The sequence below is a fragment of the Spermophilus citellus genome (genome assembly GCF_964194105.1).
Source record: "Spermophilus citellus genome assembly, chromosome: 9".
Lineage (NCBI taxonomy): Eukaryota > Metazoa > Chordata > Mammalia > Rodentia > Sciuridae > Spermophilus > Spermophilus citellus.
In genome coordinates, this window is record NC_138191.1 from 51,989,876 (window position 1) to 52,015,608 (window position 25,733).

General features: G+C 35.9%; 1 protein-coding gene across 1 annotated transcript in view; it reads left to right on the top strand.

Moving 5' to 3' along the window:
* The window catches only part of FRRS1 (ferric chelate reductase 1), a gene marked incomplete at its 5' end in the record, with an annotated part of 29,582 nt that extends 15,604 nt beyond the window's left edge, over window positions 1-13,978 (top strand). The window contains 9 exons of the mRNA XM_081308862.1: window positions 81-228; window positions 4,104-4,217; window positions 5,527-5,642; window positions 7,232-7,318; window positions 10,785-10,882; window positions 11,138-11,196; window positions 12,018-12,161; window positions 13,402-13,463; window positions 13,541-13,978. Coding sequence (XP_081164988.1) covers window positions 81-228; window positions 4,104-4,217; window positions 5,527-5,642; window positions 7,232-7,318; window positions 10,785-10,882; window positions 11,138-11,196; window positions 12,018-12,161; window positions 13,402-13,463; window positions 13,541-13,633 — 921 coding nt within the window. The 3' untranslated portion in view covers window positions 13,634-13,978. The remainder of the gene's footprint in view (window positions 1-80; window positions 229-4,103; window positions 4,218-5,526; window positions 5,643-7,231; window positions 7,319-10,784; window positions 10,883-11,137; window positions 11,197-12,017; window positions 12,162-13,401; window positions 13,464-13,540) is intronic.
* Between the last annotated feature and the right edge of the window lie 11,755 nt (window positions 13,979-25,733).

The following is a 25,733-nucleotide window of genomic DNA, read 5'->3' on the forward strand; positions in this document are numbered from 1 at the left end:
GAAATGAACAGGATTTTGAACATATTATATTTAGCACATCTTTGGGAAGTGCTGAGAAGACCCATTGTGTGTGTTTGTAGGATCTTCTTGAGGCTGTGGCTTGGAGGTTGGCGGATGGTGTTATGCAGTGTTCTTTCAGAAGAAACATTACCCTTCCTGGGGTTAAGAATAGATTTGATCTAAACACAAGTTACTACATATTTCTAGCAGATGGTTCAGCTAATGATGGTAAGTACATGGATAAAAACTATTTTTGCAAGTTCTTCTCTCTTCTTCCCTTTCCTCTCCCCGCCCCCAATGACTTTGTAATTGCTCATTTTTAGGTACACACTTATGAATAAGGAGTTATAACCCTTTTCCATTTTGCCTGAAAATCTGAATTTTGGTTAATCTAGCTTTGTTTGAGAACTACAGAGTGTCAACTGGGTACAAGGCATCAGGGCTTATGATCAGAATGTTCTCTGGTTGCTAAAATGTATTTGGACCAGAAGAACTTTAAATACCTTGAAGAAAAACCAAACATATCTTTAGGTTTTCCTGAGTACAGTGAAATGAGCATGTCGTGGTGGGGATCCTAGAAACATTGCCATTGAAATTGTTGCAAGATATGTTGGTTCTTATGGGAAAACCTGTCCAATATCAGTCTCATCTCCTTAGACCTGAATTTTGTCCTAGGGGTGGGGAGGAGGTAAAGAGAAGGCTTCTGAAGAGCTGAATGAGTGGTGTGAAGACTTCCCATGGAGAAGGATGCCTGGCACTGCCCTGCTTGTGTGGTGTATTTCTTGCCCTTCATATTTTGTCATGACTCTGATGCACCTTTAGACATTTGAATGCTTAGTTATCTTTAAAAACTCATATGAATAGAACAGTTAGATTTTGTTTAGGATCTTGGCAAATGATGCTTTGAGGACATGCAGGAAATACCAGTGTAGTATTTAGTCACTCATCTCTATAGAGAGATAGAATTGCCCTCAAGCTTAGAGAATGTAGCCTCTTTGAAAACAATGAATGTGGGCATATAGAATAGAAAGTCAGGGATCAGGTAGAAGAAGAGGAGGAGCAGGAAATGCAGAGCAGGCAGAATTGTGAAAAGCCTTGAATTTTTATCATGTGGTTTAGATTTTCTATGATTGGTAAAGTGGAGCTTCAAAAAGTTTGAGGCAGGATAAAGTATCTTCTCAGTATTAGAGAAAATTTAGGAACATTTGTAGATTAGTTGTGGGTGACATATATGGTTATCTACGTTAAATCATGTAATCTTATTTGCACCAGCAACAACAGTTTTGGTTTGAAAATAATTTCTTGGTTAAATGATAATAATGCATAAAATTACTCAGCGTTTATAGAGTGTCAGTCAGTGGCTAAGAATTTTATAAAGAGTATTTTCACATTCATAAAAAACAAACTAGATATGTACTATTATTATTATTCTCCTTCTCCTTCTTTATTCTTCTTTTTTTCTTTTTCTTCTTTAAAGTGATGGGTTTTGTTATGTTGCCCAGGCTGACCTTGAACTACTGGCCTCATGATTCTGCCTCAGTCTCCCAAGTAACTGATACAATAGATATGGGACATTATGCCTGGATGTTAGTCTTTTTTGTCAAACGTTCTTGCCTCTTTGTTGTTCATCTGTTCTAGATGAATTTTAGAAATGATTTGTCAAATTTAATGAAAAGTGTATTGGTTTTGATAGAAATTGAAATGAAATTTTAGACTAATTTGGAGAATAATAACTTCATAATAATAACTTCCTATCTGAACATATTAGGATATCCTTCTTATCCAGATTCTGTATAAGTAGGGATATTTCAGTGAAGTGTTATGGTTTTATTCATGTGTTCATATAGGGCTTATGTATTTTTTGTTACTTTAGTCCTAAGTAATATATAGTTTTTTTCTAAAACAAACAATTATGAATGGGATTGTTTTGCATCCATTTTCTAGTTTATTGGTTTCTAGGAAAGTTACCAATTTTTGAGTATTCATCTTGAATTTAGCCACCTACTCTTTTAGTTGTTTTCTTGTGTTTTCTGGATATATGTGATATATGCAAATAGCAATAGGTTAATAGCCTGTTTTCTTTCTTGTCTTATTGCATTGTCTCATTCTCTTAGAACAAATTATCCCAGAATAATCCTCACATTCCTGGGATAAGTCTTACTTGGTCATGTTTTATTCTTTTAATATATAATTTTAATTCACTAATATTTAATTTAAGCTTTTTCCATCTATATTAATAAGTGATTTGTTGGTGAATTGTATGCTTATGTGAATTCACACATACTAGTTTGGGTATCAGCATATTGCTAATCTCATAAAATGAACTCTAGAAGAGTTTAAATTAAAAAAAAAAATTAAAGTCATAAAAATTATTTTAATGGTAAGTGGAACCCTCAGTGTGGATAAAAATACTTGACCAACTATAAGAAAATTCTACTATTATTCTCCAGAGTTACTACTTCTTGGTTTAATTTTTGTAATTCTCTGTTTTCCCAGAAATTTATAATTTTCATTTAGAGTTGAAATTATTTTTGGCTGATTTAAAATTGTGTGTAGTTATATATACTATAAGTATATATTGGTAGCTATATTACCTTGTTAATTTCTAACATTGTGATATTTTCTTTTATATGATGGTTAGAGTTGCCATAAACTCATTGGATTTCATTGACAGTTATAGATTCATAGGTTACATTTTGTTGTTTTAAATGCATCTCAAATTAAATGATGGCTTTAATACTTTGTCTTTACCTTGATTATATCTATGTGTTTTGATATAACATATTTTCATTGTTATACATCTCTAAGAAGACTTGAGATTTTAGTTTTATTTCCAATTTAACTGGAGAGTTATTACAAAGAGTAGTTTATATACATTTATCTAGATGAATCATTTTTCCTCTAGGCTTTTGTTAGTTTTTGGTTTTGCATTTTGGTCAGATGATATAACATGTAGTTTATATAATTTTTTGGAAACTATTAAATAGTCTGTGGCCTAATATATATCAGGACACCAAATATTTATTTTGTTTGTAACAAAGGTTACTGTTAATCACATTTCTTAATTTTTTTTGCACTTATATAGTATTCTAAAAATATGTATGTTCCATAATTTATTTACTCATTCTCCTAGTGATGAACATTTTTTAAATTTTTTTTATTTATTTACTTTTTAATAACAGATGTCCTGAACTATGAGAGAGAGAGAGAGAGAGAGAGAGAGAGAGAGAGAGAGAGAGAGAGAGAGTTTTAATATTTATTTATTTTTTAGTTTTCGGCAGACACAACATCTTTGTTTGTATGTGGTGCTGAGGATCGAACCCAGGCCGCACGCATGCCAGGCAAGCGCGCTACCGCTTGAGCCACATCCCCAGCCCATGAACATTTTTTTTTAGTTTGTTTACAGTAGTCTCAGAGTAAAAAAGTTGCTGTGAATATTCTTATTAATCTTTGGTTAAAAAGAAGGTCTTTCTATAGGATACATTCCTAGAATGAAAACACACACAGAGAATAATTCTATGCATTCCCACATTTAATTTTATATATAATTTGTTTATGTCACGGTCATTTTGGATTTTGATTTGTGAGTCAAACTCATTCTGAATTGACCGTATGCCAAAATACCATATCACCAAGTTGCTTTTGCTTTGTCTCTCCACCCTCTTCTCCCAGGTTTGATTTTTGTTAGTTTATTCTATGATTTTAGATGTACGTGATGTTTAATAATTTGTAGATTTTTAAAAAATATGTATTCTCTTTCAAGAATTATATTTGACATTTTCAAGGTTTGAGACCATGGTAGTATTGTTTTGTTTAACTCATTTCTTGCACAACAGCAGATTTTTTATCATAAATTCTCCATTTCTCGTTCTTATTCATCTCTCTTGGTGGGCTGAATTATCTCTTTAATTTTTTTTCAGAAGGAGAGTGTGCTCTTGCATATATCGTATGTTGCTTTCGCAGATGAATGACCACTCTGTAGATATTTAATTATTTTTTATTACCTTTAGAAAGATTCTTTCTCCTCTATATCCATCCCTCAAGTCCTTCTGTCCTGAGAAACTAATTCTTCATTATCTTAAAAGTTTAATTTTTTTTTTCAGGTCAAATTTATAAGCACTCTCAGCAACCTTTGATTACATATGAAAAACATAATGTGACAGACTATCCTAAGAACATAGGGGGATCCCGATCTTCACTCCTTTTGAAGGTTCATGGTGAGATTCTTGTGCGGAATTGTTAATACTTTATGGAATAAACTTACTGATGACTAAATGGTAGCAGGCGTAATTTAACTAAATATTTTCAAAAATACTTTATGTTTAATAAGCATTTCAAAAATATTTTATGTTTAATAAACTTTTTCAGGTAGATTATTGATCTCAATGCTTGCTGATTTTGATTAAGAAATGGAAAGTAGGGCTAATTCTTTGATTTGTAACCCTAACTGCACATTAAAATCAGTCATGGAATTTTTTTTAAGACATCTGTCATTTAAAAAAAAGTATCCTAGTTGCTTCTAACTGCAGCCAGGGTTGAATATCACTGAGTTAGTTAATTTAACTTTTATGAGACCATGATTTTTGGCATTTATTTAGGTAAATGCTAATGAAAGAATGCTCTTTGGTTTTGTTTGGTTATGACAGTAGTTTGGCTTCACAAGTGCAGATTTATTGATGAAGAACTGATCAAGGTATAAGTATATGATGATGATAGGGAAACGGAACAGTGCATAGGCCCCATGCTCTTGACTGAGAAAAAGCACCAGGGAGGAAGAACAGTGGCCTGGACACCAGGCTCTCTATCCTCTGGTTCTAGATTGGAACTTGATTCCTTTTGAAAAGTAGCCTGTCTTATTGTTGTAAAGATGGGGTTTTAACATAGGGAAATCGTATAGTGTTAAGCATGCTCTTAGAAAACATGAGTGCCTTGGGGAATTTTCCTTCTTTGGTATTCTCCCTTTATATGCTTCAGAGTTATCTACAAATGTCACCACAATTAAGCTTGAAAATCACTTCATTGTCGTTAATTTGATTCTACTCATGTTTTCCTTTCTGTTGAACAATAATTGGGTTTGGAAATCAGGCGCCTATTTGTTTTTCATAGTTTTAGGGATGAGATGTGAGAAGATTCTGAAATGACTCTAGACAGGCATAATGTAATGCTAAAGAACACAGTTACTGAAGCCAGGTTGTTTAGAATCCTGATTTTGTACGCTTGAGCATGCTATTTAATCTCTCTGTACCTTAGTTTTCCCATTCAGAAAAAAAAACTGGAATAATAATTGCAAAATACCTCATAGGATTGTTGTGAGGGTCATTTTGATTAATATGTGGAAAACACTTAGCTTTCTGGGATCGTAGTAGGGCCATTGAAAGGTTAGCAGTGGTGGTAAGTGCTGGTACATAGGCTCTTTTTAGGTCGTCTGTGTTTTGTTGGCTGTTTTTACTTTCTGAGTATTTGGGTTGGTCATTTAAGAAACAACTTAGTTTGTGATGTCAACCATTGTATTTTTCTCACCTGTAGGTGCCTTAATGTTGGTGGCATGGATGACTACTGTTAGCATAGGGGTTCTGATTGCCCGGTTCTTCAGATCTGTTTGGTCAAAAGCTTTTTTCCTTAGAGAAGCAGCTTGGTTTCAGGTAGGTGAGGAAAAAAGTGTTTAATGTAATTTACATATTATGTGAACATTACAACATGAAGTGTGTGTGTTTTGTTCTTTTTTTTTTAATTTTAGCTATTTTGTGGGCTTAGGATCTTATTATTTCCCTTTGCCTTCCTAACAATTGAGATCAGACAAAATGCTTGGTGATCAAAAGATGGACAGCTTTGTGGAAAGGCAGGCTGGATTGTTTGTCCTTTTGTAACATAGCCATTGGGACCCATGTGACATTATACCTCTGTTTGTGAGGGGAGATGCTGGAGGAGCATTCACCCACTGTCTGAGGAAAGACAAGTTAAGGGAGGCTGGAGAATGAAGAAAGAAATAGTGATATTTGCTGCATATCAGAGCAGGGGTCTGACTTTGGTTTATGGGCAAATGTTGGGCCATTGCTGACTTACCAACTTGTCCCTGTGTGGGTGGGAGGAGAAACTGAAGGTGTTCCTTTCATGCTGTCCTTCCCAAAGGATGTGGAGTTAGTCTTCTAATGGGAACATAAGCAGGATTCAGTTAAGTGCCCTTCACAGTCAAGCAAAATAACCTTGTCTTTCATGGGTCATGGATGACAGATTAGCACATATAGTGGAAGATCAGTGAGTGTGTTTTGAGTTAGAATGTAGATGCTTGCTTGTAGAAAAAAATACTGCTAGTGGAATAGTTTTGACTTTATTAGAGGGTAGCCTTCATAGTCATACATTTGTTGCTTGGAAGGCTTCCCTTGTCTAACCTCATTCCTCATTACTGGTTGGCAGGGCTGTTTTATCTGTTCTCCCTTGCTACAATGTGTCTGGCTACCTCTCTCTGTCTGCTTCTGTTTTTGTGGTTATGCTCTTTCTCACTTGTATTTACTTGTTCTCCCTCTATTCTCCAATTTGCTCATGTGGATATTCCCAAATGGAAGAGTCTGTGCCTCCTGATTTTCAATTCAAATTTTTTGCTATCTTAAAGTATGGTGTGTGTGTGTGTGTGTGTGTGTGTGTGTGTGTGTTTTATAATGACATATATAGATACATTGAAGGTGAGTGTACTATCTCCTTTTCCTAGAATAGTTTTGATTCACATCAGTTATCCATAATTCATTAACAGTGCCTATTTTCACTCTTAATATTCTCTTGAGTTGCACAGTGAATTGTACATTTCATATATTTTTTATGTAGCTACTCACTGAGATCCCAACTCGTCAGGAGACAGTATTTTCTGTTTCTTTACTGCCTCATGGCACCTGGTCTAGCACTGTGCCTCGTGGTGGAGCTTAATAAATGTCTTTGGGAGGAAATGAAGGACTTGGCAAGGAAGTGTGCTCCATGTGTGAAATTTGCATTCCTGTTGCTCTGTGTGTGTGAAGTCTTAGTAAATACTTTTGAATGCTGAGAATGGCAGCTTAGAGTTTTCTTTAAAGTTTAATGGTATATTAAAATTTTATTCTTATTGACCACAAGCTGTGCTTAGATGTCAGTCAGGTGCAAGCCTTCTGTGAATCCTACCCTGTGATCCTATTCCACCATCACACTGACTCCTTCTCTTACACGGTTAGCTGCCTTTTTCTCACTTTGTCATCTCACCTTGCAGGTGCATCGGTTGCTCATGCTCACCACATCTGTGCTCACCTGCATTGCTTTCATCATGCCTTTTATATACAGAGGAGGCTGGAGTTGGGTGAGTACATCTTAAACAGGATTTTTTTACATAAATCCATTTTGATGCCAAAGCAGGTTTCTGTTTTATTGGTGAATTATGGGTAAAAAGACATTCTTTGTGCATCCTTCTTAATTTCCTTTTTGGGTCATCTGATGACTGTCTTCAATGGTTGAGCGTTGGGTTGTTGTGAGGATGTCAGCACAGATTACCTGGTAATAAAATGTACTTTTAGGCTTCATCAGATGTACATCTATAGCTTAAGTGAGTTTTTCTTTATAGAGTGGTGAAAATTCAAAGTGTGATGTTTATGGATCATGAACAACGTAAGTGATTTCCTCGGACTGTGATTACTACCAAGCTATATATTACATCAGTGCTATATGGCCAGCTATGCTAAGTGCTTTCCTTGTGTTTTCAAATTTAAATGCCAGATGAAGTAGGTATTATGAAATAATACCATATTATAAATGTAGAAACTAAGGCTTATTCCAAAAGGTTTAACTCCAGCTCAGATCTTTGCCTTGGCTCACAAATCTATTTTAAGTAGAGCTCATGTCCTCTATTGGCATGTTTAGGACATCTCAACTGAACATGTCCAGAATGGATTTCTTGATCTTTTTTTCCCTTTCCTGTTCCACCTGCTCCATTCCCATGTTAGCTGTTAGAGTTTCATTTTTAGACCAAATCTTGAAATTAGTAAGTGTGTTTTCCTGCACATCTCACATCAAATCCATCAGAAAACCCTATTAGCTATATATTTAAAATATGTCCATAAAGCAATACTCATAATTACCATCCCTGATACTACCGTGTGGATTTGAGCCATCACCACTGTTTGCCTGAACTTTGACAGTAGTCACCTATCTTGTCACTTCAACACTTGCTCATATACAGTCTGCTTTTCTTAAAGAAGGCAGAGTTATTTTTTTAAAAATATAAATTAGATCATGCCATTCCTTTGCCATGAACTGGTTTCTCATGTTTCTCAGTTGTACTGCATCAAAGCCCATGTCCTTGCATTGACCTCCATAGCTTGGCTCCCAGTTATTCTCCTCCTCCTCTGCATTGGCCTCCTTGTTCAATGGCAGACAGGCCAGGCATGCTTTGTAAAGTCTCGTTTTCTGATCTTTGCAAAGATTCTTCCTTACCTATCCTCATACCCTCACCTTCTTGAAGTCTTTGCTCAAATAACAGCTTCTCAGAGAGCCCTGTACTCCATTTTTTAAAATATTATTTCATATAATTTACTTATCTATCAAGCTTTTTTCCTTATGTGCTGTCCACATGCGAGTATGCAAGCTCTGTGAGAGCTGGGACATTTACTGGTCTATCCCTGGTTTATCCCAGGAATCCAGAGTAGATTCTGGTACATAATGGTACTTGGTATATATTTAGAAAATCAATGAGTAGGCTTATTGAGAATAGTGACATACCTGAGTTCAGAGCCTGTGCTTCCATTGCACTCTTCCAGTTTTAAGACAGAAATTGATATCACAATTTAATATTTCAGAGTTTACGTTGGTACTGCAGGGAATAAGTGTGGATCTTGGATCATAGATAGTACTAGAAAACCTCCCTTCTGCCTTTTAGGTAGTTTATGGATCAGTCAACCTGTTTTTTTTTTTTTTAACCAATAAAGTTTGTCTGATATGAATTGACACATCAGAACTCTATTTTACTAGGTATTTGCAACAGGGTGTTTTAGGCAGCTTTCTCACCACTATGACCAAAAAGACCTGACAAGAACAACATAGAAAAGGAAAAGTTTATTTGGGGCTCACAATTTCACAGGTCTCAGTCTGTCCCAGTCTGCAGATGGCAGACTCCATTCCTCAGGGCCTGAGGCAAGGCAGAGCTTCAGGACAGAAATGTGTGGTGGAGGAAAACAGCTCCAGAACATCACACCAGGAGAGAGAGAGAGAGAGAGAGAGAGAGAGAGAGAGAGAGAGAGAGAGAGAGAGAGAGAGAACACAGATTAATGCACTGCTTGGGTTAAGGCTGTCATAATCCAATCATTTCACCTATAAACATTCTTGTATTGTCTCACATATGAGTTTTTTTTGGGGGGGGGGGGGCATCTCATACCTAAACCATAACAAAGGGTAACACTTGTTTTATAATAGTCTTTGCATTTTAAGAATAAAAAAGTACAGTTGTTCTTCAGTATCCATAAAGGATTAGTTTCAGGACTCCTTGGGGATACCCAAGTCTGTAGGTGCTTAAGTCTCTTATGTAAAATACATAGAACCTATAGACATCTTCTTGTATGCTTTAAATCTTCTCTAGATTACTTATAATACCTAATGCAGGATAAATGCCATGAAAATACTTGTATTGTTTAGGGAATAACAAGAAAAAAGTCTGTACATATTTAGTACAGATGTAATTATTTTCTCAAATATTTTCCATTGGTGGTTGGTTGACTCTACAAATGTGGATCCCATGGATACAGAAGACTGACTGTGAAGGTTAAGGGCTCTATTCATTAGACAAATTACTTGGGTTCAAATCCTGGCATCATCATGTATCTCCTGGGACACCTTTGGGCAAATTACTTAACTTCTCTGCCCTTTTGTTTACTTATCTATGAAATAGGGATGGCATAGTATCCATCCATAGTTTTTCTGTGTGGACTGGGAGTTGATTAACTGAAAACACTTTGGGTAATACCCAGCACATTCTAAGTCCATATAAAAATTTTGTTGTTGTGGCTGTTATTTCTTAAATTAAAGGTTCTTTAACCTCCACAATTGTGGTTGTACTTTTTTTGTGTATAATTGACTCCATGATCTGAACATGTTTTTATATTGTTCTTTTGTCAGCCTTTAGTTCACCTATTTACAAAGATTCCAGCATAGTTTGCACACCACCTAGTTTAGCTGTTCCTGGTCACAGCTCTATTGCCCATTAGAGGATGGAAGTCAGTGACCCCAGACCATAGCATCTCTCCAACTAATTATGTTACAGGCTGGAGCATCTTCTCAGCCCTTTTCTCAAATGTTTATGTGAAATCATTGTTCAGAGTAGTCTAATCCAATCACTTGCTATTTGGAGGAGCATACAGCATCACTAAGGGAAGAACATCATAGAAATTGTTGAGATTCAAGGTTGATATTTTCCTTAAGTTAAACCATCTGAACAGAGGAGATAAGCTTTTAGTACAGTGACAAACCTGGATGTTCATTTATTTAACAGATGCTTATTGAGTGACTAAGACTCTACTAAGCCCCAGAGTTGTAGAACCTGCAACTTAGGGAAACACAGAGGTTCACACAAATCATTATGACATGTTGAGATGACAGCTCTTGACATATTGATACCAACTAGTTCTACCTTGTTGCCTTTTATTTTTAGCATCATCATCATCATTGAATGTTTAGAGTCATGGAAAAATACTAAGGACACACTTGTATTTATTATTTTTAACTTGAGGATTTAAACTGATGAGATATTGAGACTTTTAATATGTCGTGACTTTGTCCAGCATGCAGGTTACCACCCATATCTTGGCTGTATAGTGACGGCATTAGCAGTTCTTCAGCCTCTTCTGGCAGCCTTCAGGCCACCTTTGCATGACCCAAGGTACTGATAGCTTTTCTACATAAATGCTCTTACTGTGGATATTCTTAGTTGGCAAACAAATTCCTTTTTGAGTAGAAACATTTTTCATCTTACAAAATCTGGTGATAAATTTTATTTACTTTAAAGAGACTTTAAAATGTATTTCAGATATCTAATTCTCAGGCAATAAGCGAAATTACATGCTTTTTATTCTCTTGGGAACTCATTGTCATTCTGTCACTTCTAAGAAAACGGACTGGTTCTTTATTTTGGCAGAAGGCAAATGTTTAACTGGACTCATTGGAGTGTGGGAACAGCTGCTAGAATAATAGCAGGTAAGTAATTGTGATGCCACTTATCCATATATAATTGCTGGCTGTGTATATTTCAAGTTGTAATTTGGCTTAAAAGATTTTTAGATGCATTAGTAATTGGAGTAATTGGTTGTTGAGGAGAAATCAGTCTTAAACATTGAAATCCAGAAAGTAATTTCAAGGGGTAACAATTTAAGTCATTATTTCAGTTTTCAGTTTAAAGTTTTAAAAGTGACTTTAAAACTCATCTTTTAACACTTTCTTTTTTTTTTTTATTAGTGTTTACCTTTAGCAGTAGAATAAGCTATACTGACAAGCAAACATTTGAGCAGTTCAAGTTGAGGGTCATTTGTGAGTTGGGTTGAGGAGAGGCTGTTGGTCCAAGCCCTCAGTCTCCAGGTCACTTCCATAGGTTGGTACCTCCCAGAGGAGGTGGCTTTCAGAAGGCAGGTATGGTTACCCAGTACATTTTGATGCCTTATATAGCAGACCTCCATGTAGACACCTCTCGCTTAACTTTCTGTGGTCTATAGGATTCAGCCTGGAAGACGGAGTACAATTGGCAGTGGTTTCCATAGTTTTTCCCCTTCTCATACTGGAGACTTAAAACTTTCTGGAAAGTTTGAATGCCCCTTTCTAAAAGGCAGCTCATAATTTTCAATCTTGCCTGTGTAGTCTTACAGTTAAAAAAAAAAAAAAGAATTAATTACTCTTTGGTCTTCAATATTCATCTTATTCCTCTCACCAATTTTAGTATGTTTTAGTTGATATAATGCACACACACAATTTTATCTTTTGGTGGGGACCATAATTGAATATAACATTTTTTCTTTTACACTCAGTGGCAGCAATGTTCCTGGGAATGGACTTACCAGGATTGAATCTTCCCCATCCATGGAAAACCTATGCAATGATTGGATTTGTAACCTGGCATATCGGGACTGAGATTGTTCTGGAGATACATGCTTATCGACTTTCTCGAAAAGGTAAAACTGCTCTAAAAGCTGTTCTGTGTAGAATCACTTTTATACAAACTTTGGAATTTCATTAGCTTCTTGGTACTAAATGCTTGACTGTTACTTGGTACCTCTAACACTTTCTGCTCATAATTCAGCCAGTGGTAGCAGTTGTGGAAATTTTATGCCTTGGTGGCTCTATTTTTTTTATTTATTTATTTATTTATTTATTTATTTATTTATTTATTTATGTTGGTATTAGAATTTGTGAGTAAAAATATAAAGGAGAGATTTCAAGTTTTAAGGAAGAAGTCCTCTTCATAACTACTTTCATTGTGCATGTTGATCTGACCTGAACCAGTGCCCATGAGAATTTGGAGTGCCTGGAGTTGAGGGAACTCTGAGAGGAAGGAAGAAGAGACCCAGAGTCGACACAGGGCAGAGCTACAGATGGATTTTATATATTTGATAAACTTACTAAGTGCTGTGCCTTAGGTTGGCATGTACATAAATATATAGCTGGGTAGGACCTACTTTTCTTGTGCTTTCAATGGAAAGCTCTGTTTGGTCTTAGTGGCAAGGAGGGTCAAGATGCCTATAGCCACCATAGGCTTAAGTGTCCTCTCACTTTCAGGCAAGTGATCTTCTAAAAACAAAAACTCTTTGTTGTCTAGAGTACATGTTGTGAATCTAGAAGGCTGGGCAGCTTTTAGGAGCCAAATAGTGTATCCCTCCTGCCACTTTTGGCTTTTGTTAGGGTTATGTACATGGGATCACTGATGACCACTAAATTATGGCTTAATGTTTAAAATATATACATTCTTAAAACTTGGATTGCTATCATATGTTAATTAGCTTGATTTAGCAATTCCACAATGTATACATATATCGAAACATCATGTGGTACTCTCTCTCTCTCTCTCTCTCTCTCTCTCTCTCTATATATATATATATATATATATATATATACAATTTTAATTTGTTAATTAAAAAAGTAAAATTAGAATGATTTAGATTTTTAAGCTTTTGGTGTGTTTATTGAGTAGGAGAGCTTATTTTAGGTCCTTGACAGATGTGTGCTGTTTTCTAGTGTGTCTCAATTTGTGAGAGTCATAAATGTTCAGGAAGTTTGTAAGATTTAGAAACTTGAAACTGGAGAACTTATACCCTGGAAATTGGTGCACACAAAGAATTGGGTTTTATTTTATATTTCTGAGAGTTAGTTTGCCTGCTTAACACTGGACTTATAAACATATGTTGTTCTTAACAGTTGAAATATTGGACGATGATAGAATTCAGATCCTTCAGTCACTTACTGTAGCTGAAGCAGAGGTAAGCCCTTCTTTTCATGTTTATTGACATAAACCTTGATGATGGTACATTATTTTATATCTCAATTTTTCTTTCAGGGCCATGCTTTTAAAAAGATGGTGTTGGCAATTTATGTCTGTGGGAATGTGACTTTCCTCATCATATTCTTATCTGCAATCAACCATGTGTGAGCAAGGAAAGACCTCACTTTTTGTGGGCCGGGTAATAATTATCATCAAACCAAAGAAACATGAAGCCCGTACTGACTGCCAGGAGCATACTCATGGATTCTTATTTAGAAGAGTAGGATCATGTCTAGAAAGGGATTCTGAAGTTCAATTTCTACAGAGCAAGTTCAGGAAGGTCAAATGGGGTATAAACTGATGTCAGACCCTGATGTGTACTTCTGCGTCTTAAAGGCAGCATTATACATGGAGAAATAACTCTTTTATATTCCAAGACTTTTAAGAAACTTAGAATTTAAGAAAACACAAGAACAATTTGGAAAAACAAAATATCATGCCATTAGGATAAAAGGGACATTTTATTAAGGTAAAGATATTTTGGCCTACAAAGCTGCTGTGGTACCTTACAGAAAACATTTTCACTAGATGGTAATTTAGATGGTTTTTGAATTTGTGTTTTGTTTGTTTTGGTACCTGGGATTGAACCCAGGGGCAGTTAACCACTGAGCAACATCCCCAGCCCTTTTTATATTTTATTTAGAGACAGGGTCTTACTGAATTGCTTAGGGCCATGTTAAGTTGCTGAGGCTGGCCTCGAACTAGTGATCTTCCTGCTTCAGCCTCCCTAGCTGCTGGGATTACAGGTGTGTGCCACTGTGCCCACACTATGTGAAACTATGTTTTCAATCTAGTTTTCAGGACATTTTATTTCCTCCCTGTATTTAGCAACGAAATGCAAGTATACATATTTTGCCTAAATATATTATTTATTTATCGGCAGAGCTGAAATGATAATTTATATGTTATTTTGAGTATAAGTCCTTACAGCATTTGGAGATTGTATTTCAAAACTACCAAAACTCATCCTTTTGGACATATTTAAAAATTATTTTCTTGTGAAAATAAAATAATACGGGTGGTTTTGTTTTGTAAGAAGCTCCTGCTGTTGTAATGGATTAGTACAGTCAACCCATTCCAATTATGGCCCGGTGTCATACTTGCTATGAGGACTTGTAACCAGCGGGTGGTGCTCTAGTACAAAATACTCATTTGTTTCTCTCGCGCTGTGATTCATTTTAGTACTTAAAACATTATGGGGTGGCATTTTCCTACATATTATCAGCTCTTCTTAATATTCATTTGAAAAATTCCTACATTTTTTGGTTGGTTTAGGGCAATGGTTGTAGAAACTTGAATTAGGGGCTGGTGTTATTATTTTCTAGTTTCATTTCTGTTTTCTAATTGTGGATATTTATAAGAGTTGTTGGATATTTCTTCCAGCAAATGTATACAATCACCATAGGCAAGGGAAACAAGCAAAATGTACATTTTTAAGATAAAAAAGCATAGGGGTCATCCTTAATTTTTTGGGTATTCTTTATTTCTTTGGGTATTGTGTTATAGTTTTTGCTTGGTCCAAGAGCCTGATTTCTTTCTGTAAATAATGGCTTAGCTATCTACCACACATCTTTTGCTGGATGAAGTGATATGGAAGTTTTCTTCATGTTGCTTATATAGATGTTCAGCATAAGTAGCTTAGGGCATAGTGCCATGTTACTTATAATCTAAGCGTTCCTTGTGAATGTCTATTAAAAATTAATATAGCAAAGGAAATGTGCACTAAAATATTTCAGTTTTTTAAATAAGAGGATTAAAAACAAGACATTTCTCTTAATATGTTATATTTTATATCTGGGAAAGAAAAATTCTTTCAGGGAAAGGTGAGCCTTATTATGTTTGAGTTTTAAGTATATGGGCTTGCTGGGTTTCAACTGCTGAGGCCGATATCACAACTTTTTGTTTTTCACTGATTCATATGTTGGTGCTATTCTGATACTTCTTCAACTGACATATAAAACTGTACAAAGAAATATTTGTCACTTAATCTTAGTAGACCAGATCTTTTCACTAGGACCAAATTATGATTCTTCTACTGATGAATGATTGGTATCCACAAATTGCAAACACTTATTCATTGCTCTTCCCAGTTTTGCTTCCTACTTCTAGGTAGTTAAAAAAATTCTTTTGATATGTATGATTGTTAAGCTTAAATCCTTTATATTTGGTCAGTGTTGCAAAAAACAGTGTGCAAAATCACATTTTTTTTTGTTTTGTTTAAGAAAGTTGCTCTATAAAATAAAGTAAGTATTTTTTTGGAAAAAAAAATGAAACAAGTTCTAGAAAATTGTGGTTAAGGTAGCATTCATGACTGAGGCTACTTTTTATTTTTATTATTTTACAGTCTGTGGAAATCAATCTTAAGTGTGCATAGGTAGTCTATAGCATGAGTTACTGAATAAGTGAAGCAAATTCACTTTAGTAGTTAGTTGGATTTATCAGGATTTCTGGCTCACTTTAATATGTGTTAAGTGATACCTCATCCCCTCCACATCCAGCCTCAGTCCAGGATGCCATGGGAAAAAGACAAATATAACAGATGCCAACTAGGAAGCTCCAGGGGAACATGTAACTGTTGGCTGAAATTCTGTTTATCTATAAACTCTGGAAAAGCAGTGGGAAGAAAAGAACAAAGGTCTTTGTTTAAGAAAAAAATGCTTTATAGGTGGGAATGAAAGAAAAGATTCTTCTAAGTTCTTTTCAAACCAGATTAGGATACTCACTGTTCCTATCCATATCCTGCTGCTTTCTTCCTTGCCTAGTTCCTACCAAGTTCAACTGTGTACCAGTGTCACTGAGGATACCCACCTCGAATGGTCTTTCTCTTCTCTTTCTAGCAAAAGCTAGTTTTTCAAGTTTTAGTTCAAGTTCTTACTCCTCTTTGGAGTCTTCTCTGACTCTATCCAACGTGGGTCTCATTTGTCCTGACCAACAGGATGGTGTGGAATGGGAGGAAGCTCACTCTATAAGTTTAAAAAGGAGTGGGAGGGCTGGGGCTGTAGCTCAGTAGTAGAGCACTTGCCTAGCATGTGTGAGGCACTTGGTTCGATCCTTAGCACCATGTAAAAATAAATAAATAAAGGCATTCTGTCCATTTACAAGTACCAAAAAAAAAAAAAAAAAGGATGTTAGTGGAAGACCTGAGTATCCAGGTTTGCCTGTAGACTAACAAGCTGCATTATCTGCTGTGAGTCCTGTTTATTCTGAAAAACCCGTGAACCTGTGTCACTGAACATTTGTGAGAACTGAGTGAAATGTGCCAGCCAGAGGTGCTGCTTACTATCTCACTGCCATTTATGCCATCTATGCTGTTTGATTACAGTATTAAACTTTAATAGTTTTGTCTATAAAATGTGTGCTTTGTATTATGTAAAATATTCGATGTTTTTCTTGAAGCATTATGTTAAATTAAATGATACAAAAAGACAACCATTAAATGATTCCATTTATATTGGTACTTACAGTGGTCAAAAATTTATGGAGAGAGAAGGTAGAATGGTGGTTATTGGTGTCAGGGGTGGGCAGTAGTAAAAGGAATGGGAGTTGTTTAATGGGTCTTTATGTTTGATCCCAAACATGATGAAAATGTTCTGGAGATGAATAGTGTTGATGGTTGTACAATGTTGTGAATGTATTTAATGTGCTGAACTCTACATTTCACCATGGTTAAAATGGAAAACAAAAATAAGTTATAAAATAAATAATAAAATAGGTTGAAAAAAATGTTCATAGAAGCACTATTCACGATGGCCAAATGATGGAAATGACCCATATGTCCTATCAATGGATGAATGGACTGTAGTGTGTACATGCAGTGGAGTATTATTCAAACATAAAATGGAATGAAACACTACTACGTGCTATAATATGGACCTCACAATATTATGCTAAGTGAAAGAAATGAGACACAAAGGTCACATATTTATATGTAATATACAGAATAGGTAAGTCCATAGAGACCAAAAGCAGATTAATAGGAAACCAGAGGACTGATGGCTGGGGTAACTGCAGTCCTTGGGGGTGGGATGGAGAGTTCCTGGAAGAAAACTTTAGAGACAGGTCTTATATGTAAAGTCTGAAGAAAGGCATCTGTGGAAAACCTACAGTTTACATCATCATCAATGGTGAATGATGGACACAGTCCCCATTAGCAGGTTTAAGACAAAAGGGTTCTCTCAGGTTTGCATCAAAATTGTCTTGGAGGTGCTAGCAAGGGTAATTAAGAAAAGAAATGAAAGGCATCCAGATTGGAAATAAAGAAACAAAATTTATCACTTTTCATATACAACATAATCTGTATGGGAAATCCTAAGGTATCCATCAAGCAACTACTAGAAGTAGTAAATGAGCTCAGCAGAGTTGCAGGATTAAAAAGTCAACATATCCACCTTCAACATCTCTAGCAATTAGAGAAATGCAAATTAAAACTACACTGAGATTTCATATCACTCTAGTCAGAATGGCAATTATCAAGAATACAAGCAACCATAAATGTTGGTGAGGATGTGGGGGAAAAGGTACACTCATACATTGCTGGTGCAACTGCAAAATGGTGTGCCCATTATGGAAAGCAGTATGAAGATTCCTCAGAAAACTTGGGATGGAACCAACATTTGACCTAGCTATCCTACTCCTCGGTTTATTCCCAAAGGATTTAAAATCAGCATACTACAGTGACACAGCCACATCAATGTTTATAGCAACTCAACTCACAATAGCTAAACTATGGAACCAACCTAGGTATCCTCCAATAAATGAATAAAGAAAATGTGGTATATACATACAATGGATTACTGCCCAGGAACTAGAGAATATCATGCTAAGTGAAATAAGCCAATTCCCCAAACCAAAGGCCAAATGTTTTCTCTGATATGTGGATGCTAATTCACAATAATGTGGAGGAGGGGCTATGGAAGAATAGAGTTAGTTTGGATTAGGCCAAAGGAAAGTGGAGGGAGTTGGGGGTAGGAAGGATAGTAGAATGAATCGGATTATTCCCTATTTGCATATATGACTACATGACTAGTGTGATTCTACATCATATCACTTCCAAGCACCATCTGTTGAAAAGCCCATTCTTTCACCCTTTGAATTGCCTTAGTATCTTGTCAATAATACATTGACTTTAAGTGTGAAGGTTAGAGAATGAGAAGTTTTGCTCTATTTATGTATGATGTGTCATAATGCATCATGTATAACTAATTAGAACAATTTTTTAAAAATCAACATTTCCAAGTCAAAGAACAATCTTAAAGTGAAATTAGGAAAATAAAATTCCATTTATAGTAGAAAAAAAATTAAGTTTAACAAAAGAAATGCAAGACATATACACCAAAAACTATAAAATATTAAAAGAAAGTAAAGAAAAGCTGATGAAGTGGAAATAAATCTCACATTCAGGGATCAGAAGACATGTTGTTAATATTGCCCTACTTCCAGCTGATCTACAGATTTAACAATACCAGAGTATAAACCCAGCTAGCCTTTCTTGAAGAAATTGAAATGCTGACCCTGAACTTTCCACAGAAATGCAAAGGACTTAGAATAGCCAGAACAAAATTTAAAAGGGACATAGCTGAAGAACATTCTTCCCAGCCTCATAACCTACAAAGCAAGGCAGCCTGCAATAAACCAATCCCAAAAAACCAAAAGCCTCATGTTTTCTCTGATAAGCAGATGCTGATCCATAGTGGGGCTCGGGGATAGGGAAGAATGAAGGGACATTGGTTTGTGTACAGGGGAGTGGGGGGAAGCTGTGGGGATGGGAAGGACAGTATAATGAGACAGATATTATTACCCTGTATACATGTATGATTACACTAGTGGAGTGACACTGAACCATGTACAGCCAGAGGAATGACAAGTTGTGCTCCATTTGTGTACAATGTCAAAATGCATTCTACTTAAAAAATAAATAAATGAGTAAATAAATAAATAAAAGAATTGGCAAAAGGATCCATTGAACAGAATATGATTAAAGAAGTAAACCTTCACACTTAAAGTCAATGTATTATTGACAAGATACTAAGGCAATTCAAATGGTGAAAGAATGGGCTTTTCAACAAATGGTGCTTGGACGTGATATCCATAAGCAAAAGGATGACTTTAGACCTATGCCACCCGCTATAGACAAACAGTTATTCAAAACTGAACATAGACCTTAAATGGAAATATAAGACTAAGCTTTTCTAACTTTGGAATTTTTTGCATCAGTTTCTTAGAACACCAAAATATGATTTAAACCCCCCTCTGATATATTAGGCTTTATCATAATTAAATGTTTTTTTTTTTTCAAATGACACTCTCAAGAATGTGAAGACAACCCACTTACTGGGAGAATATATTTTCAAATCATATAAGAGACTACTTTTTGGAATATATAAGGAATTTTTATAACTTATTGAGAGGTAGACCCCTTATAACTAAAGTAGAACAAATTGTTCAAATAAACATTTTTTTATAAAAATTTACAAGTGGGCAATGAAAATATGCTCAACATTGTGAACACATTAGAAATATGCAAATTAAAACCACAATGAGACACTAGTATATATCCCACTAGAATGGCTATAATAATAATTTTTTAAAGGCAGGTAAACCGATGCAGGCAAGGATGTGAACAATTCAGAACCCTCATGAATTGTGAACTTAAAATGGTGCCACCATTTGGAAAATATTTTAGCAGTTTCTCAAAATGTTGAGCAGAGAATTGCTACATGACCCAGCGATCTTATTCTTAGTTATGAACACAACAGAATGAGAACATATGCACAAAATATTGACAATAGGAATATACATAGCAGCATTACTCATAATAAAAAAGTAGGAAGAACTAAATTTCTTGTCTGGGATAAAAGTATAAACAAAATGTTTATATTCTCACACTGAGATACTGTCTGGCAGTTAAAAGGAATGAAGTACTAATATATGCTGCAATCAGGGTGGGTGAATCTTGAAAAACTTTATGCTGAGAGAAGCCATCCACAAAAGGTTGCATTGTATGATGGCTTCTCACTTCTGTAAGTATGCAGGGACTATTGAACTCTATCATTTGTATATTCAATAATGACTTTTTAAAAATTTGAGGGAGGGCTGGGGATATAGCTCAGTTGGTAGAGTACTTACCTTGCATGCACAAGGGCCTGGGTTCAATCCCCAGCAACACACACACACACACACACACACACACACACAGAAAAATAAAATTAAAATGTAAGGGAAGAGTAGACATTTTGCTACAATCATATTTGGCAGATTTCAATATTCTTCTCTATGCAATTGATAGAACTAAAGAAGCACCAACATAGATGTAAAAATTTGATTAGCAGTTATCAGCCACTGTGCCTGACATTTACATAATGACTGTAGACTATACATTCTTTCCAAGTGCTCAGCATGGTGTATTCACCAGGTAGATTATATATTGTGCCCTTGAAGTCTTGATGTACTTAAAAAGATAAAATTGTAGAATGTGTTTTGTGATAAATATTAAATTGAAAATAAATATCCAGAAGATAACCTTGGAATTTCTCAAATATTTAGAAATTAAATAACATGTAAGAGCAATTAGAAAATAGATTGAGCTGAATTAAAATGGAAATAAAGAAGCAAAGTGTGTGATTATTAAATTAATTCAGTGTTTGGAACTGTACTGTTAGACATATGTAGTTAAATAGATTTAAAGATGAATTAAAGATTCTGTTTCTTAGATTCAAGTGCTCAATAGCCACATGTGAGTAATAGCACAAAATAATTTCCATTGTCACTGGAAGTCCTCTCGGACTATGCTCGAATAGAAGAAAATATGAAGCCTTGCCAGGTGTTGTGGTGCACGCCTGTAATCCCAGCAACTCCTGAGGCTGAGGCAGGAGGATCTCCAATTCAAGATCAGCCTCAGCAATTTAGTGAGTCCCTAAGCAATTTAGAAAAGCAAGGGTGGGGGGTTGCTAGGGATGTGGCTCAGTGGTAAATGCCCATGGGTTCATTTCCTGGTTAAAAAAAAGGAAATGTAATGTCCTAAATGTTTACATTAATAGAAAAGAAAGATTCATAATCCATAATCTTAAGTTTTTTTCAGAGAGAAGAAAGAGAGAATTAAACACAAGGTAAGTGGAAAGAAAAAAAGGGTAAGTATAAAGATAAAAACAGAAATCATCAAATATAAGTAACAGAGAAAAATTACTGAAACAAATCTGATTTGTAATAGAAATTCATGCAATTGGTAAACTTGGCTAGATGATCATGAGAAAAAGAAGATGCAAATTTCAGGAATAAAAGAAGACAATGCTGGACTAGGGCTGTAGCTCAGTGACAGAGCACTTGCCTTGCAGGTGTGAAGCCCTGGGTTTGTTTCTCAGCACCACATAAAAACAAACAAACAAACAAACAAATAAGTAAATAAAAAGACGACAATGGATTATTGATCCAGCAAACATTAAAAAGATGATTAGATGGGCACAGCAGCACACATCTGTAATCCCAACATCTGAGGAGGTGGAGGCAGGAGCATCTCTAGTTCAAAGCCAGTATCAGCAAAAGCAAGGAGCTAAGCAACTCAGTGAGATCCTGTTTCTAAATAAAATACAAAATAGGGCTGGGAATGTGGCTCAGTAGTTGAGTGCTCCTGAGTTCAATCCCTGGTACTGGGAAAAAATAAATAAATAAATAAATAAATAAATAAATAAATAAAAATAAATTCCATCCTCCAAAAAACCACAAAGCACTTTTGTACATCAAAGGAAAATAGTGGAAAAGCAACATATAGAATGGTAAGAAATATTTGCAAGCCATATATGGTGTTATTATCTAGAATATATAAAGAACTCCTATAATTCAACAACATCACTGATAATTAAAGAAATGAAAATCAAAACAAGGTATCATCTCACATTCATTAAGTTAGCCATTAGTTTTTAAGAAAGAAAAATTGTAAGTGTTGGTGAGGACGTTGGAGGAATTGGAAATCTTGTGCCGTGCTAGTGGCAATGTAAAATGATGCAGCTGTTAGGAAAACAGTCTGGAGGGTCCTCAAGAAAATTAATTACTCCATGAACCAGCAATGCCGACTCTGGGTATATATCTACCAAAATTGAAAGTAGGTTTTCTGATAGATATTTGAACCCCATACCTATTGCAACATTATTCACAACATGTAATCGATGGATGAATGAATAAATAAAATGTGGTGTATTCATATAATAGTATATGGGGGAGAACAGGCAAATCACCTGTGCAGAAGCTTTCTAAATAATTTGGAAATTCTCTGCCCTCAGGAGAGAGAGCCTAATTCTCTACTCCTGAAAGATGGGCTATACAGTCTTTCAGAGAATACAGTACTTGACAAACCATCCCTCAGCCAGGAAATTTGTCAATGTTGACAGTGGCAGGCATGATGAAAGTATGTGCCCCTGACACAGGTGATGGAAATGGCATTTCAACAAGGAGATCTTCTTCCCTCAAATGTCCAACCCTCCTCTAACATGAGAAAAACAAAGTATGTGACAGAGAGACATCCTGCAGCACACTTGACCAGTAACTTCAAAACTGTCAGTGTCATCATGAAAAAAGCCCAAAAAGCTGTCACAATTAAAAAGAGGCTAAGAAGACATGATGGTTAAAATAATGTGGTTTTCTAGGTGGGATCCTGGAACATAAAAAGGACATTAGGAGAAAACTACAGAAATCTGAACAAACTGTGGGACTTGGGTTACTAATGGTGTGTTATAACTGGTTCATTACCTGTAACAAATGTACTATATCAGTGTAAGAAGTTAATAGAAATGGGTGTGGGGTGTGTGGTCACTTTGCACTATCTTCTTGTTTTTTCTGTTAATTTCAAACTAGCTATAAAATATATATTTTTTAAAAAACAAGATACAGTGGATGACTCACTCCAACTTGATTCCCATGCTTATTATAAAGTTCCATTGTTATAGGTAAAATGTGGTATTGATATGCAATATATACACAGAAGAATGAAACCAAACAGAGAATCCATATGTAAGCCCACGCTTACAGGCAAACTGACTTTTAGCAAAGGTGCCAAGGTAGCTGAACATGGAAAATAATCTTTCAAGGTGTAGGGCTGGAACAATTTAATAACTCTGGAAAAATTACCTTCATTCTTACTTCACTGACTTTTCCTAAGCTTTCCTTCACTTACTTTTCTTACTCTGCTGAACTCAAAATGGACCATTGACCTAAACATAAACATGAAACACACAAAACTTCAAGATATGAGATGATGAAGGATGTAATGGTGTCAGCTTTAATGTATGACATCTCAGCCAATTTGATGATGGATAGGGCACCTGGTACCTTCCATTCACTGGTAAGTAGAATTCTCAGATACCTCTTTGAGGCATGCGGCATTTATAACATTTTACAGATGAGGAAACATGCTCAGTTCAGTTTGTTGTCCAGGGTTATACAGCTAGCATGGCAGACACAGTTGGTGCCCATGTCCTTGGTCACTTTCTGCAGTGCCATAGCTGAGTTGGGTTCTGAGTTGGGTCACATTTATGTGGACATCATTCTAAACAGAAGCATTTTGTGTGTGTGTATTTTTTTTTCCTTTTTCATTCTGCGCTGTCTCTAGGATTGCAGGAGTCTGTGTGATATCCATGTAAGTGCAAACTAGAAGTATGTGTGTGTGGGCGGATTATTTCCACAGGGGCACCAGAGCTGCTGGATAAGTGCTCCAGTGTCCTCTCCTTCAGACATACAATTTTAGGTGCTTCCTGTACACTCTTCTGAGATCATGGTGGAAGAGAGTCCCTGTTGCCTTGAGCATTAACCTTGACTGCAGACCATTGATTGCATTGACCATTCTTTCCTGCACCTTTCTTCCTGTCCCTCGGATCATTTCTCAAATAAACCACTTGTACCCATGTTCTAATTTCAGGCTCTGCTCCCTGTTAAAACCAAGAATGGCTCTCAATGGCAGACACTTAGCATCGGACTGTGGAACTGGACCGTCCATTGTTTGGTCAGGTAGCAAATAGGACCATATAAGTAGATAGTGACAACTTTTGACAGGCTGTACTATTAGAATTTCTAAGACACACTTTTTTTTTTTTTTTTTTGCATTGAGATGATGTACAGGTGAGAAGGAAGAGTTGGGTTTTACCATAGCTTTGAACTTGACTGATACAAGGAAAGCTATTGTTGTGTACTGACTTGTACCATGAAGTTGGCTGCTTTTTGATAATTGCAGTAGAAGCCTTGAAGAAAATGGTTAGGATTACGTCAGCCTACTGTTGACCTAGGGCATGCCAGAAAGCCAGACAGTCTCCATAGCATGTTTAAAGAGAGCCATGTCTCCTGGAGCCAAAGGATGGACTGCTCTTAAAATTAAACCCATGCTGCAGATCTAAGGGTGGCAGGGCTACAGAGGGACATGCAAGTTTGACAGGTTGCTTATGACAAAGCTGGAACTGTGAAAGGGAAGGAGTCTCTTGGACCAAGAATAGGGGTATTTATTGAAAGTGTCTCAGAAACTTAAACCTACAGATTCCTGGCCAGCAAAAGGAATTCTCTTTGGCTACAGAATAGCCGCCCCTTACTAGACAATTCAACTGAGGCAGGTGTTCACAGGTTAGTGCTTCTTTGTGGGATCTGCTTCTTTTACCTCTCATTGCCTCCAGGATTTAGAGTCTTAGCAGTTCCAGCAGGGAAATTCTATTTCTGACCTGGGAGGAAACAGACTATTTATGGGAAGATTTGGAGAACCTGGATAGTACATACTGGTATGACACGGGGATTTGGAAATGGGTTTTGAGGGTGTTGGATGATGGATGGTATAATGAGGGTCAGAGAGGATTTATTGGGATGGGCTTATTCTTCAAATCAGGATTTAATATACTGGCAAGAATATTTAGGAATGGCATGCTGTATATATTCATATTAGTTTTAATATCAAAATTCCAACTAGTTCACAAGAATAAGTCAAATTAAACCCAGATTTGTTCTCTTTGTGAGCATTGGAAATTCTTTATCCAGCACCCTTAGGTTATAATCAGTCAATGCAACATAGAGTTCACATTGACCTGAGTGGAAATAATGATAGTTTAAGAAGAATGAATGTGCCAGTTATCTGTAAATTCATGTGCACTGTCAAGACAATCAAAACTTTCAAAATATGAGGCTAATTCAAAAGATGAGGCTGGGGATATAGTTCAGTTGGTAGAGTGCTTGCCACTCACGCACA